This window comes from Callithrix jacchus, chromosome 15 (genome assembly GCF_049354715.1).
Source record: "Callithrix jacchus isolate 240 chromosome 15, calJac240_pri, whole genome shotgun sequence".
Taxonomy (NCBI): Eukaryota; Metazoa; Chordata; class Mammalia; order Primates; family Cebidae; genus Callithrix; species Callithrix jacchus.
In genome coordinates this window covers 15,029,224-15,044,314 of record NC_133516.1, presented here as the reverse complement: position 1 = coordinate 15,044,314, position 15,091 = coordinate 15,029,224, and the positions used below count along the sequence as shown (strand labels likewise).

Genomic DNA, 15,091 nt, shown 5'->3' with positions numbered 1-15,091 from the left:
AGCCTTACTTTCTTCATGTGGAACTATGCCCAGGACAAATGCAGCTGTTCTTGCAGAATGAGCCTGCCCAGAAATCTCAACCCTGGCATGTGGTGTGGCTGCCACTTGTTGGCTTGCCAGGTGTTTGTCATGTCTCCCCTGAGTCGTATGGAGGGCCTTGATTCCACACTAAGGCCCAGCTGCCATTCTTGGTTCCTAAGACAAAAATTCATGGGGGATTTTCCAAGCCGTTGTACTTAGTTTAACACAGTTGAGGTCTTCAGTCCCATGTCCCTTTTCATCTAGCCTGGTAAACTAGACTGAACAGTTGGAGCCCTCAGGCTCAGAGCAGCAAAAGCCTAGACCACCTATTTCCAGCTTCCTCTTGTCCTGGTCCCAGTCCTGCTCATGCTTTAGGGGTAGAAGAGTCTAGCCCAGCTACTTATGAGGGAAGAAAATGAAGGAGAACTATAAGAAACAGAACTTTAATTCTGCCAGCCTTCCCAGGTTGGTGATAGCTACCTTGTGCTCTCTTGAGGACTTGGGATAAAAACTGAATGAGTTTTCTAGCTGTTCTGGACAGCCTATTATTCTAAACCTATTGGATATATAAATTCACAAGAAGTGGGAATTCTCCATTTTTTTCTTAAGAATGTTTCGCAGTTGAGTTGGGCATGTATTTTAGTTCCTGTTACATATGCATTAATATAAATATAGAATTACTGATAGGTGTTATTTTTGTTGATCATTTTGCATTTGTATAACTACTGTCTTTTTACCCAAGCAATTTGGTGGAAGTATTGGCAGAAGGCAGTGGTCACAGTGACAGCAGTGGCTGTTTTTATTGTGCCGTCTCTAGCGTGTTCCCTTGTCCTTTCTAAGTGGGCCAAAGCCAGCAAAATGTTTTGAGAACCACTGGCTTAGACATTAGGTGTGACCAGCATTTATCCTTGTGTAAGGCTAGATTCCCAAGGCTGTATTACTCTTCCAATTTGGTAGCAGGCCAAGGATGGCTTTCTTCATGTGTCGATGTATGGTTTTGAAGTTCTAAGCATTTCTACATGTTGGTCAACCATAAAATAAAGGAATTTTTTCCTCCAAATATCTCAGAGGAAATGGGACGTAATATCTGTTTTACTGGTTTATTTTTAATACATATGCTATATTTGCTTTATCTCTGTGTATATATAGTTTTATCTTTCTTAACCATGTGAAAGCAAGTTTCAGGCATTATAACATTTCACCTCCTAATACTCAGGTGTGTGTCTCCACAGATTGACATTCTCCTACATAGCCTGAGAAAATTAACTCTTATTCAGTAATATTTAGAATTCCCCAGTTGTCCCCAGGTATCTTTTATAGCAGTGTGGATAATGGTTTTGATCGAGGATTCAATGCAGAATCACACATTGCTTTTATCTTTATGCTTCATTTATCTTCTTTAATGTGCAGCAGTCTCTCTACCTTTTTTATTTTTTCCCCTAACAGTGACTTTTTTGAAGTCTTGGCCAGTTGTTGACTTTTTAGGGTAAACTTTTAAAGAATATAGAGAAATGCAAACAACATCCAAAAATGCTTCCCTTAGGCTGAGAAATCTCCAATATTGTTGATTCTCTCACTTCTCACATTCATGTATTTGTGTTGACCTGAAAACACTGGAAAGAACAGAGTGACACAGATGGAGATAATTGGGTCAGAGATCGTTTGTGCATGTTTGAGGAGAGGGCTTTTCGGGGACTCATTAAGCAGTTTTTAGCACAGCTGGCTCAATAGTTTTACTGTTTGTGGATGATTTTTCACATATTAAATTCAAGAATTTATCCTTACAAAGGTTAGCTGTGTGAGATATTAAAGAAAAATGGCACATTCTCCCATACCTACTCTGATTCTGCTTTTAGAACGTGTATCCCCTAAGTAAATTTGATAACATTGTCAATTTTTATTTTTAGAAGCTGTTGCCAGGCAGGATCAATGTTAAACAAGTTTGAGCATGCCTCTTATTTGGTTTGGAAATCCAGACATCTCCTTTTCCAGATACTCTTTTTTAAGTGCCAGAACCTGTCCACTTACCTTATCTCCTTGTGAACCTTCTTGTTTCCCAGAAGAGGGTATTATCTACTATTATAGTCATTCACTAGTCCTGTTAGAGCAATTACAAAAAATATTGAGATACCATAGATTTTATGTATGAAATGAGTTTTTAATTTGCTCAGTCATAAGACAAATATTTCTGACCTTCTCTGGTAATATAGTAGAACTTAAAAAATAAGGCTTATCTTGTCTACATCTTCTTTTTTTTTTTTCCTTTTGGAGACAGAGTCTCACTTTGTCACCAGGCTGGCACGATCTCGGCTCACTACAACCTCTGCCTCCCAGGTTCAAGTGATTCTCCTGCCTCAGCCTCCCAAGTAGCTGGGACTACAGGCACATGCCACCATGCCCAGCTAATTTTTCTATTTTTAGTAGAGACGGAGTTTCACTATGTTGGCCAGGATGGTCTCAATCTCTAAATCTCGTGATCCTCCCACCTCAGCCTCCCAAAGTGCTGAGATTACAGGTGTGAGCCACTGCACCAAGCCCCTATCTACATCTTTTTTTCCTGCTAACTAGGTATTTGAGCTTTGTCTCAAAATTTGTCAAAAAAAGCAAGAGTTAAGAGTAGGCAGCACTATGTTGGAAACACAGAGTACACTTTCTCCAGTGACTTAAAGCTCTCTGGTCTTTGCCAGTGGAGTATTCAGACAGGTTAAGGGTAAGTCAGGGAAAAAGAGGTCACACCTGCTCTTCCCTGGTGGGTTTTTCAGTTCTGTTTTGCCAGAATCCTTGTGATATTTCCAGGTCCCTCTGCTTGATCGTCTTTTTTCCTCTGCCTTCTTTCCCTATTCTATTCACTCCCACAACCATAGAATATTAATAGTATGGGCAGGTGTCTCGGACTTCTCTTCCCTCCACCCCCATTCTTGGACTGCAAAGTATATAATTCTTCCTTTAGAGGGAAAGGAAGTGAGATGGCAGTGGTCACAGAGAGGACTAGTGACCCAAAGTTGGTGGCCAAGAGACTTAGGAAAAGGCCTTTATTTTAGGATTATGACTCTGGAGTCCTGAGCAGTGTTTGGTCATGACTATCTGGGTACATTAAACATGACATTTGTTCAAAGTGTAATGGGAGGCTCTGGAGGCCAAGGCTGGGCCCTGAGTTGCAGCCTCATTGATACGCCATTCAGATGTACTTGTCAGCTTCTGTTGTAAGACGCAACTTTCCACGTGAAGTAAGAGGATCATGGTCATTGAGTGTGACCAAATAAGATCCTCCCTGGAGGTCAAGCCTGCACAGCTGATTTGGGAAAGATGAGTCTGCCCCAGAAGAAGGTAAATGAAACTGAAGAAGGGAGGAGAAAAACTGCAAAACAGAACCTGAAGGATGGCAACTGGTGGAAGGTGGGCAAAGCCTGTTTGTGAAGCAGGAGAAATTCAGATGGCCTTAGTCCTCCTCCCCTTCAGTCTGCAGAGTAACTGGCCATTTCTTTAACACTCAACGGCTACATCAGTGTTTTATGTATTCGCAACAAAGTCTGTGGCAAATTGAATCTTTGATGATTATGAAACACCCAAGAAAACCTTATTAGGCAAGATGGGTTTTGTGTTTCCTAAAAAAAAAAAAAAATTCCTTTTGAATGGAACTGTCGTTCACCGTAACATTCAACAAAAGTGTTTTCCTACATTTTGGCCCTTGGGGCTGTAATAGTGAAGTTTACCATTAGCACAGGCATGGGGTGGCTGCCCTGAACAGTCCATGGGCCTGTACTTGTGAGCAGGAGACAGATTTTGTCAGCAGAGGGAATTATTATTTCTCTTGAATGGACCAGTTTATTTTTTCTATTTTGAAACAACTGAGTTGTTTGTTTGGAAGACTGTTTCTAGACCACAGAAGAAGGATTTTCTAACATTTGAGAAATCTTAGTATTAACTCTGTGGTGCTGTTTGATGAGGACCAGGCTGCTTTTTTAAAAAGTAGAAATTTAATTAAAGTAACATACAGAAATCACAAGAGTATAGCTGCTTGATGAATTCTCACAAATAGTATACACATTTAGATCAGAAAACGGAACTTATCGGACTATAAGAAGACTTCTGTGCCCCTTTAACAGGCACTGATTTCTCAAGAGAAACCACCCTGCTGGCTTTCAAACGCTGTAAATTAGTTTTGTCTTTTTTTGAACTTCACATAAATGGATTTACATGGCATATACACTTTTGTTTCTGGCTTCTTTTAGCTCAGCATATTTGTGAGATTCATCCATGTTGTTAGGCGTAATTGCAATTTCTTTATTTTCCCTTTTGTGAAATACTAAGATTTTGTTGGGGGTTACATTGAACCTATAGATAAATTTGGGAATAATTGGTAGCTTTATAATGTCAAGCTTTCGAATTTACGAGCATGATCCATCCTTCCATTTCTTTAATTTTTCTTAGTGTGTTGTGGTTTTCAGTGTAAGCATCTTTTTTCTGTTTTTTTCTTGAGATACAGGGTCTCACTCTGTTGCCCAGGCTGGAGTGCAGTAGCATGATCACCACTCACAGTAGCCTTAGTCTCCTGGGCTCAGGTGATCCTCCCACCTTACCCTCCCACAGAGCTGGGGCCACAGATGCACACCAGAGTCCCAGATGAATTTTTTTTTTTTTTTTTTTTTTTTTTTTTGCATTTTTTGTAGAGACAAGATTTTGTTACATTGCCCAGGATGGTCTCAAACTCCTGAGCTCAAGTGATTTGCCCTACCTTAGCCTCCCAAAATGCTGAGATTACAGGCATGAGCCACCATGCCTGGCCCAGTGTAGACATCTTATATGTCTTTTATTAGATGTTTTCCTAGGTATTTGATGATTTCATTGATACTGTAAATGTGTGCTTTTAATTTCACATTGTTTTAGTTACTGTATATTGAAAGGTTAACCTCATGACTGATGACCTTGCCTACTGATTCTTACACTTTGTGGATATTTTGTATTTCCTATGTACCCAACCAGGCCATCTGTTAATAATTACAGATTTTTTTTTCCTTCTTTCTAATTTGCCTTGTGTTTATTCTTCTTGCCTTATTGCATTGGCTAGGCACCAGGCCTGGATTTTTTTTTTTTTTTTTTTTTTTTGAGACAAAGTTTCACTCTGTTGCCAGGCTGGAGTGCAGTGGCATGATCTCGGCTCACTGCAACATTTGCCTCTTTGGTTCAAGTGATTCTCCTGCTTCAGCCTCCCAAGTACCTGGGATTACAGGTGTCTGTCACCATGCCTGGCTAATTTTTGTATTTTTAGTAGAGATGGGGTTTCACCATGTTGGCCAGCCTGGTCTTGATCTCTTGACCTCATGATGTGCCCGCCTCTGCCTCCCAAAGTTCTGGGATTACAGGCATGAGCCATTGTGCCCGGCCCAGACCTGGATTTTGATCTCTGTGTCAGGTAGAAAAATCTTCTAAGGGGTTTCCTAGTCTAAGAAGAAAAGCAACCATGAAGTTGGTTAACTTGTGAGCATCACATCTAAATTTAAAATGGTGCTGTGGTTGTCTGCAAGGCAATACATGTACTTGATTGTGCACACCCACTTAATTAAATCTTAACAGCTAGCTGCCCTTCTTTTTCCTACCCCTGACAAGCTGAGACTTTCACATATATTTGTGCATAGATCCTTAGCAGAGTTCTTGTAGTCAAACAGGGATCCAGACAGCTTACTCAGGATCTTCTTGCCTCAGTGGTGATAGTAAGACAGTTGTCCAGAAGCAGTTTCAGGGCAGGGCAGGGCTTGTGGGGAGAGAGATGGCATCCATGGCTGCAGTGAGTTGGCTCAGTAGTAGTGACCCCTGTACAAGATACCCGGTCTTCTGAAGTGCTGACAGCTGTCTGAATGAGCAGAAGGTTTTGATTAGCTCGACTGCAGAAGGGCGAGTGAGACCTTTTAGATGGAATGCTAGAATGGGAGGCAAGGATTACAAAAAGTAAAGGCTACCAGGCACAGTGGCTCACATATGTAATCCCAACACTTTGGGAGGCCAAGGTGGGTGGATCACCTGAGGTCAGGAGTTCAAGACCAGCCTGATCAACATGGTGAAACCCTATCTTTACTAAAAATACAAAAAATTAGCCAGGCGTGGTGGCACACGCCTGTAATCCCAGCTACTCAGGAGTCTAAGGCATGAGAATCGCTTGAACCTGGAAGGCAGAGGTTGCAGTAAGCTGAGAACGCGCCACTGCTCTCCAGCCTGGGCAACGAGAGCAAAACTCTGTCTTAAAAAAAAAAGTGAAGGCTTCTGGAGTTAGAGATGTCATTGCCTGTAACAATGGGGGTGAAATAGAGATCCTGGTCATTCCCAAGAGCTAAGGGAAGGCATAAGTCCTTGAGTGGATTTTGGGGTATGAGGTGTGTAGGGTAAGCAGGACGATACAACCCTGAGAGCTGGAAAAAAGTATCCTTCTGCTGTTTCTCTTGTGCTGTCTTCCTTCTCTCTTTCCCTATTTCTTTTGATCCATTTTTGATTGGTCTTTTTTCTCTCAGGTTCCTTCTGGGGGCCAATATAATGAAAAGACCAAGAGCTGCATAGATGGGAATCCTGGCCACTGACCCGCTGTGAGACCTTAGAAAGTTACTCAGAGCCTTGTTTTCATGTTTGTAAAGTGAAGGCAATGGAAGCATTAATAGCTTTCTCATTGAATTGGGAAGACTGAATGAAATGAGGTATATAAGAACTAGGCATAAAGGCAATGGTAAGGGGTCTGGCTGGCTGCCTCTTTCTTGGTCAGCCTTCTTTGTTCTAAGAGATACTAGTTCTTCTCATCCATTTTTCCTTTATTCTAGAGCATTTTCTCTTAATCAGATATAAGTGGTATTTTTGTTTAGTTGAAACAAAAGGTTTATGCCTTCTATTTTTAATGTACAAACTAAGAGAGTGGAATATCTCCCATTTCTGCCAGTGTGGTAGATTACTAAAATGACAGTGCGGGGGCCCTTGCCTCTTCTCCCCTCAAATAGCAGCCGCCCCAAGACCTTTAGTTCCTTGGGCCTCAGGATCCTTATCCATAAATGGATTGAAGTGAGTGTACTGAATTCAGTCTATTTCTAATTGCATCTTTGAGAAGATGCTAAAAGTCAGATGTCTCACTAAATTAGGCATGCCATGAGCAAAGGACCATGTCTGTTTTGCTTAGCATCCTATACCCGGCATGTCCAGAATACCTGGCCCATCAGAGATACTCCATGAATGAATGAAAGGAAAAAGAAGGAAAGAAAGGGCTGGGCGCGGTGGCTCAAGCCTGTAATCCCAGCACTTTGGGAGGCCGAGGCGGGTGGATCACGAGGTCAAAATACCAAGACCATCCTGGTCAACATGGTGAAACCCCGTCTCTACTAAAAATACAAAAAATTAGCTGGGCATGGTGGCGCGTGCCTGTAATCCCAGCTACTCAGGAGGCTGAGGCAGGAGAATTGCCTGAACCCAGGAGGCGGAGGTTGCGGTGAGCCGAGATCACGCCATTGCACTCCCGCCTGGGTAACAGGAGCGAAACACCGTCTCAAAACAAAAAAAAAAAAGAAGGAAAGAAAGATCTTCATGACAAAGAAGATAGTCCCTGCTCATCAGAAATTATTGTCAGGGCACCACTGACTTTGTGGGCCCCTCTTCTGTAATTCTGATCTTAAACTCAAAGTTTCTAATTGCAGAAGATGTTTATTAGCTCAAATCCTCAACTTTTTCTAGCATTTCTTTTCAAACTTCCTGAAGAGTTCATGATCCCTTTTCAATTCCAATTTGTTGCCATCCTTTATAGTCCTGGGTCTCTGTCATCATTTAGAAAGTCAGCTGTGCAAAGGTAAATACTGTTTTTGAAAGCACAGGGTATAATTACACATCATAGCGCCATCTGCAAGGTGCTGTGCCCTTTTTCTTTTTCAAGGCAGCACCACATTCCTTATTTTACAAATGAAGGAGCAGACTGAAAGCAAGGAGCATTCCTTGGGCTTCTGAGTTCCTGCTTTAAATACACCACTATCTGACTAACACATGCCATAATTAGGCTCCTTCACACATCCTCTAGTCCCACAGACCTTTGAGGAGCTGAGCCTTGTTCCTCACCACTCACAGGGCCCCTCATGGCCTTCCTGTCGGTGTAGATCTGTGAAACTCCATTCTCGTTCCTGCCATGTCTTATCCTGGGGAGAAAGTATATATAACTAACATTGTACCCTGCCTTGTAGGGTAGATATGGTCCCTGCCTTCAAGGTTAAGAACAAATTGGCAATATAATCCATTTGTTCACGCAAATACTTTTTGAACTCCCCCTTTGTATAAAGAATATACTGTTCCACATATTAAGACATTTTGGGGTAGAAGGTACTATATAATTTAGAGCCAAAATGATGTGGTACACGCCACGAGTACTGTCTAGATTTGAAGAAACCAAGACATCAGTTCATGAGCGGTTAGATCCTTTTAAATATGTGCAGTTCCTGAAACAATTAACAAAATATTTCTTTCTGGGCAACTTTGGCATACCCTCTGGTGTTAGACTTGTCAGCAGAAGTGGTAACTGTTACAATAATATTGTGAAAATGTCAAGACATTTCTAAAACCTGAAATAAGACCATTGAATAACACCCTAATTGTTTTCTTCCCAAACTTAGGTAAAGCAGTGATTGCAAATGATTATCTTTAGATAAAGCAAGAAAGTAGACGTTTCAAGGACATGTAGCTTTCGTTTAAATTGGGTCATCGTTACCTTTCCTCATTGTTTTGTCAAAAGTTTTAGAGCAGAAGACTGGTGATAGGAAGGGCAGCGACCACAGGCATAGCTGAGACTATCCACTGCATTGGAGGAAGGAATTTCTGTGTCAAATTCTCATTTGCTAGCAGCATTCCAACAACAAGCTGTTATCTGAGTCTGAATATCTGAAACAGTTGATAACAATTGAGTGTTGGCTGCCATGATGTCATCATCAAAAAAATCTCCAGAGAAACTCTAATGACTTCTAAATATAATCTGCTAGTTCTCAACTTATTTTATGTATTCAGGAAAAGCAGTTGGCATTATGTAAGAAAGAATTATAAAAATCTATCCTTTCCAGTCGGTCACGGGCAGGACTTTGCAGCAACATTGCTCTATAACTCTGTCATCTGTGATAGAGTCGTCTGTCTCGTGTTCACCCCTGAGTTCAGAATTTGGGATTATAGAGGCACCTGAGAGGCCAGTTGGCTGGAAGATTCTTCAGTCTTGTCGGATGTTAAGTAGAAAAGTGATGATTGTTTAGCTAATTCTACCTAGTATAATCACTGAGAATTAACCTAACTCCTACAAGTGTTTTAGGAGTAAACACTGAGTCAAACTGAAAACGTTACTGTGTCACCAGAGCACACACTGTAGTTAGCTATTTAATGAGGCCTTTTGATACAGTGGCCAGTGGCCAGCACAGAAGCTTAACTTGCTCTCCTTCCCCACCTTCCAAAGGCAGCTAGACCAGGAGAAACCATTCTAACTCAACTAGAAGGCAGCTCTTACAGTGCAACATCTTTGGAAGGCATCTTTCCACTTTGGATAAAATGCTCGCTCTGAAACAATTTGGCTCCTAGAGAAGACAGAAGAGGCAAACTCGAGTTTTTGTTCTTCGGGGTTTTTTGGCCACTACATGTCAATCACCTTGATTTGAAAAATTCTTGTTACTCTGCCCTCTCAGAATCCTCTATGGAATATGTAGTTGGCTTCCAAACCAAAAGCAGTAACTCCATGTATTTATTTTCATCTATGAAAGGACTGGTTATGCAAACCCGCCCTTGCTGGTCTGTCACTGAGACAGGCCTGGAGCAGATGCTGTAAGCACAAAGGTAGCCAGGCTTTCTGCATTCTGTATTCAGTAGCCTTTCCTAGGTAGTGTGTTGGTCTGTTGTTTTATTCCTTTGCTTTTAAAATTTTTGGAATACCTCTAAAATTGAGTATTTCTTGCTGAGAGCTGATATTTAAAGTTACTTGAGGAAGGGCTTTTTAAAAATTCTATATTTAATTTGTAAATATGCATCTGAATAAGAAGTATATTTGCCACAGCAATTTTAAGCCTCTGCTAAGCTTACATGTGTTGGTAATGTCTACCAACACGTTTGGTCGTTTTATTCTTTTTGGAAACAAATTCTTCATGTCTGCAGTCACTTGCATTTTTGGTGAAGACCAATTTTACCTGCAAGATTTTTAAGGGTTTTGCAGCTTTCTATAAAGCAAGACCCATGACTAAAGAAATTCGGGAAAAAAAGATTTGGCTAATTAAAAGTGTCAGATGATGACTTCTGACTTTGAAGAATTTAATTGGCTTTAGATGGGAGGTTGTGTGTTGAAGTGTTTTGCTTTTTCTGACATGTGACTTGACATGAGTTCCAAGAACAATCAGCTAGTTAGAAGGTTTGCAGAAGGAAGCATTGTGCTCCCTGCTAATCAGCTGTTCTCTCTATTCCCCTGTCATCCCTCTTCTGATTTCAGTGGTGCTTCATGCCCCACCTCCAACCAAGATCAAACGGGAGCTGCACAGCCCCTCCTCGGAGCTGTCGTCTTGTAGCCATGAGCAGGCTCTTGGTGCTAACTATGGAGAAAAGTGCCTCTACAACTATTGGTAAGTGGGCAAGTGACATCGAAGAAAGGCTGCCTAGAAAGGCTCTGGATGTCACCGTCAAGCTGAATGTTCCTTCCCGGTGTCACCCAGCAGACCCTGGGGTAGAACACATCCTTCTTTCATAGCAGTGTCATCCTGGCCCCCTTGGGATAGCATCCTGCACGCGAAAGAAAGCTGTTAAAGCCTTGTGGCTCCGCAGGGCACTCAGTTCATAGGGCACCCGCTCCTTCTAGGGAAGGAGTCTCGATCCTGGGATATTTGATCTGTGGCTTTGAGGCAGGTAATATATACTTCTTCATGTCTATCATATGTTAATGTGAACTTTAAGCACCAAAGAAGTAATCTCCAAATCAGAATATATGAAAAGTCTTGACGCTTGTGCCCTTTACTTAAGAATATCCAGGGCCTGGGAATGAAGCTTAAATTTTAAATCATTCTTTGCTCTAGAAGATAAACATAGATTTGCCTGAAAGGGGGAGGAGAAGAGTTGTTAATTCAAGTGATGTCACAGCACAAATGCACCTTCAACACAGATTCTGACTAATTCCTGGGAACCTTGAACACTTGAGAGAGGGGACCAGAGAACACCTGGCAAAGCGTAAATTCTCCCCTCACCCACCCACCCTACACAGGCATACACGGAGAATTCTTTTAGAAGGAGGGAAAAAGGAAACCGGAAGCAGAGGCTAAAATTATCCTTGAGAAAAATCACTAGAAGTGTTAAACAAGTCCCTGTGACGCAGTGTGTTTGTCACTTTTCGGAGGTACAAATATCCCCTCAGGGCTACAAGCGATTTAACTATGTTAATGCTGTTATTTCCTGGCAACAATGGGCTGCAAACTAGCTTTCTGCTGGACCTGGTAACCATGCTAATTGGCTTCATTTCAGCTTAATGGTTTCTTCTCTTTTTCTGTTTACAGTGCCTATGATAGGAAGCCTCCCTCTGGGTTCAAGCCATTAACCCCTCCTACAACCCCCCTCTCACCCACCCATCAGAATCCCCTATTTCCCCCACCTCAGGCAACTCTGCCCACCTCAGCACACGCCCCTGCAGCTGGCCCTGTTCAAGGTGTGGGCCCCGCCCCCACCCCCCATTCGCTTCCAGAGCCTGGACCACAGCAGCAAACATTTGCGGTCCCCCGACCACCACATCAGCCCCTGCAGATGCCAAAGATGATGCCTGAAAACCAGTATCCATCAGAACAGAGGTGGGTGTTAATCTGGGCTTCTTCCTTAACTGCCACCATCACCCTGCTCCTTTCTCACTGGGAGAGGGGAAGCAGTTCGTCTTATTTTACCAGGTTCTTAAAAAGTTATCACTGCACTGAGGCAGCTTGTGAGACAAGACTAACAATAATACGAATATGACTGTTTATATACCACTCTGTTTCCAAGGCGCTCTAGATGGTTGATGGACTACGACATCCTTATGAAATAGGTAAGGGAGAAGTAATAGGTGTTCTCCCCCCTCACAGAACTGGAGGAAGCATGCCTTGCCAGGATACAATATTGACCTTCACTGAGGGCAGGTTCCTGACTCCTCATTGGATGCTGCCTACTATAATAGAATTGAACTTTGGTTATTACTATTTCAATTACATATAAGGGACGATTGCTGAGTTACACAAGGTAGCATTACTCATCTGATTCTAACACATTTTAACAGTAGGAGGTTAGTTAAGGACCTTGTTTATACACCTGCTTTTGAGATAGAAATCTGGTTACACTGCACGTGGTTTTACATTTCTGCAGACAATTGAGGCATTAGGAGTAACTTGTCCAGAGTCATTCATTTATCAAAAAACTGTGTGAAGGGAGCCTTCTCTGCACACTCCAAACCTTACCTCTTATATATACTGGATAGTACACAGAAAATGAGACGGACTAAAATCCCTGGTTTGATTTTTGTAAAAGTAATAGAAATTAGTCATGGATAATATCAAGCTTAATAATCATATATATGACCTCTTAAAGTCCCAGCCTTCTAAGTTTATTAACTGTGGTATTCTAGAATCTTAGATGCTTGTGGCCTTGTTTTATGTAAGATGTTCTGGGGGCCTGTCTTTTTTATTTCAAATTTCTCCGGGATTAAGAGATAACCACAGGTGGGTTGTTGTCAACAATATTACCAAGGGGTACAAGATGGCGACCATGGTATTTCGTATCTATCTATCTTGCATTGGGTGGATCAGGGTAGGGGGAGGCAGTGGGGCAGAAGTAGGAAGAATACATGAGTGTGCCTTTCCCAGGCCTGATCCATTCCAGATGCCTACCAGTATTTACTTGGAGATCACTTTATTTCTAGATGAAATGCAGGAAAATAAAAAATAAGGTACCTTTGTCTGGTTCTGATCCCCTTCCCATTTTGCTCTGAAAGTCACTATTAAGAACTGCAAAATATGGCCGGTTGGTGTTTATTCCTTGGTTAGGCACAAACACCCGCATTACACAGGGCCCAAGGGGTGAGCACTCATGGGCTGGCTGGGAGTGGGCCTCTGTTGCCACCGGGTACTCATCTGGAGGACACAGCTGCCACTGAGCTTTTGGCAATTATTACCTTGTACTAACAACCTGTACTTGTTCAGAATTTGGATACTTGTTTTTTTATGTAAAAATTGTAGATTTTTTTTAAAGTTGGCAACTCATTCAAATTCAAAACAACGCCACTCTGCAGACTAAACAAAACTTCTCTGGGCAAAATCATCCTGCAGGCCTGCCAACTTGTGAACTCTGGCCTAGATATCATTTTTATTTCAATGGTTTTTTTGGTGGTTTTAAAGAGCATCTTGCTGATTTTCTGCAAGGGTTATGGGGAAACTGGGGAGCCAGGGTGGGGTGGGCCATATATTCAATATTTGGAATTCTTAGCAAACTTCTATTTGTTATACCATGAAGTATAAAAGAAAATTCCTTTATGTACTATTTCCCCCTCAATCTGTGTTTTGTATCCAAGGGGCTTATGTAACATACGGTATTAACAGTAAACTGACTTGGGAGACAAATATCCTTGTTCTCCTGGAGAACTGGGAGACAGGTAGCCCCAGTCTCAGCTGTGAAATAAGTCTGTCCTGAGAAGGCAGGAGGTTTGGATTCCTGGGATTTATAAGTTATTTGCCCTCGAGTGTTCAGAGGAAGAGAGGAGGGAACCAGAAAGCAGGTATTCCGGGTGGTTCCTCCTTGAAGTCTGCCTGTACATCCTGGACTTACTTTTCTTATACTCTGCCTTTAGGACTCATGGATCTAAAATTGAAAGATCTCACACATACACTGGCGTGATACAGAGATCCTTGAGAGAATTGAGGTGAAGGGTGAGGTATTCTGTAGGCTATAACCAAATCGATTAAAAACAACATTGGGCACTTGGGTTTCTACACTAGAGTGCTGCCCTCTCGAAGTTGAAAGTGCACCGGAGTCCCCACGGGAGTGTGGAGGGGGGATTTTCAATGCAGATTCCTTGTTCCATTCAGAGATAGAGTTGGTGGGCCTGGGGCAGAGCCTGGATATGTTCTTGTCATACTTTGGGAAATTGTGATCCAGCTCTCTCTACCCTCATCTGTATTCCACCCCACCTTTATTTCAATCATATATTATCAAATTTTGTTCTTACTGCCTTTGTCTATTAATATAGCCATCCATGTGATAGCTGTGTGACATAAAACACATCAAAACCATGAAAATGATTTTGCTTCTAGATACTAGATAGATAGCCCGCAGAAAATGAGACAAACTAAAATCCCTGGTTTGATTTTTGTAAAAGTAATAGAAATTACAGTCATGGATAATATCAAGCTTAATAATCATACATTTAATAACTTTTATGCCTGCCTAAAAGTGGGGCAGATTACTTTTATTGGTGACTATAGGTTGTCTCTCAGCTTAGAACTTTTTATTAAAATTAGAGGGACTGCTACTTCAAAATGAAATCCTTAATACAAATATATGGTATTTTGTATGATAGAAGTAAAAAGAGTCTAATTTGAACCTTTTAACAGTCCTGTGATGTAGACAGAGTTAAAAAAAAAAAATCTCATTTTACAGATTAGAAATCAGGCCTCAGCACATTTAAAGGATTTTTTTTTTTTGAGACTGAGTCTCTCTGTCACCCAGACTAGAATGCAGTAGGGTGATCTCGGCTCACTACAACCTACACTTCCCTGGTTCAAGTGATTCTTCTGCCTCAGCCTCCTGAGTAGCTAGGACCACAGGCATGTGCCACCACACCCAGCTAATTTTTATACTTTTAGTAGAGATGTGGTTTCACCATGTTGGCCAGGATGGTCTCAATCTCTTGACCTTGTGATCCATCCGCCTTGGCCTCCCAAAGTACTGGAATTACAGGTGTGAGTCACTGCACCCTGCCCAGTTAAAGGACTTTCTAAAGCTCACATAGCCAAATACAGGGTCCTACGTTCAGCAACCAAAACCTTTCATGACGTATAATTACTCCATTTGTTTCTGTTATGATTTTATTTGGGTT

At 41.7% G+C, this 15,091-nt stretch overlaps 1 protein-coding gene across 3 annotated transcripts in view; it reads left to right on the top strand.

Moving 5' to 3' along the window:
* The window catches only part of ETV5 (ETS variant transcription factor 5), a 66,012-nt gene that overhangs the window by 19,790 nt on the left and 31,131 nt on the right, over positions 1-15,091 (top strand). For all 3 annotated transcript variants that reach the window (XM_017964741.4, XM_008981351.5, XM_035274689.3), the window contains exons 6-7: positions 10,484-10,613; positions 11,535-11,822. In XM_017964741.4, coding sequence (XP_017820230.1) covers positions 10,484-10,613; positions 11,535-11,822 — 418 coding nt within the window. The remainder of the gene's footprint in view (positions 1-10,483; positions 10,614-11,534; positions 11,823-15,091) is intronic.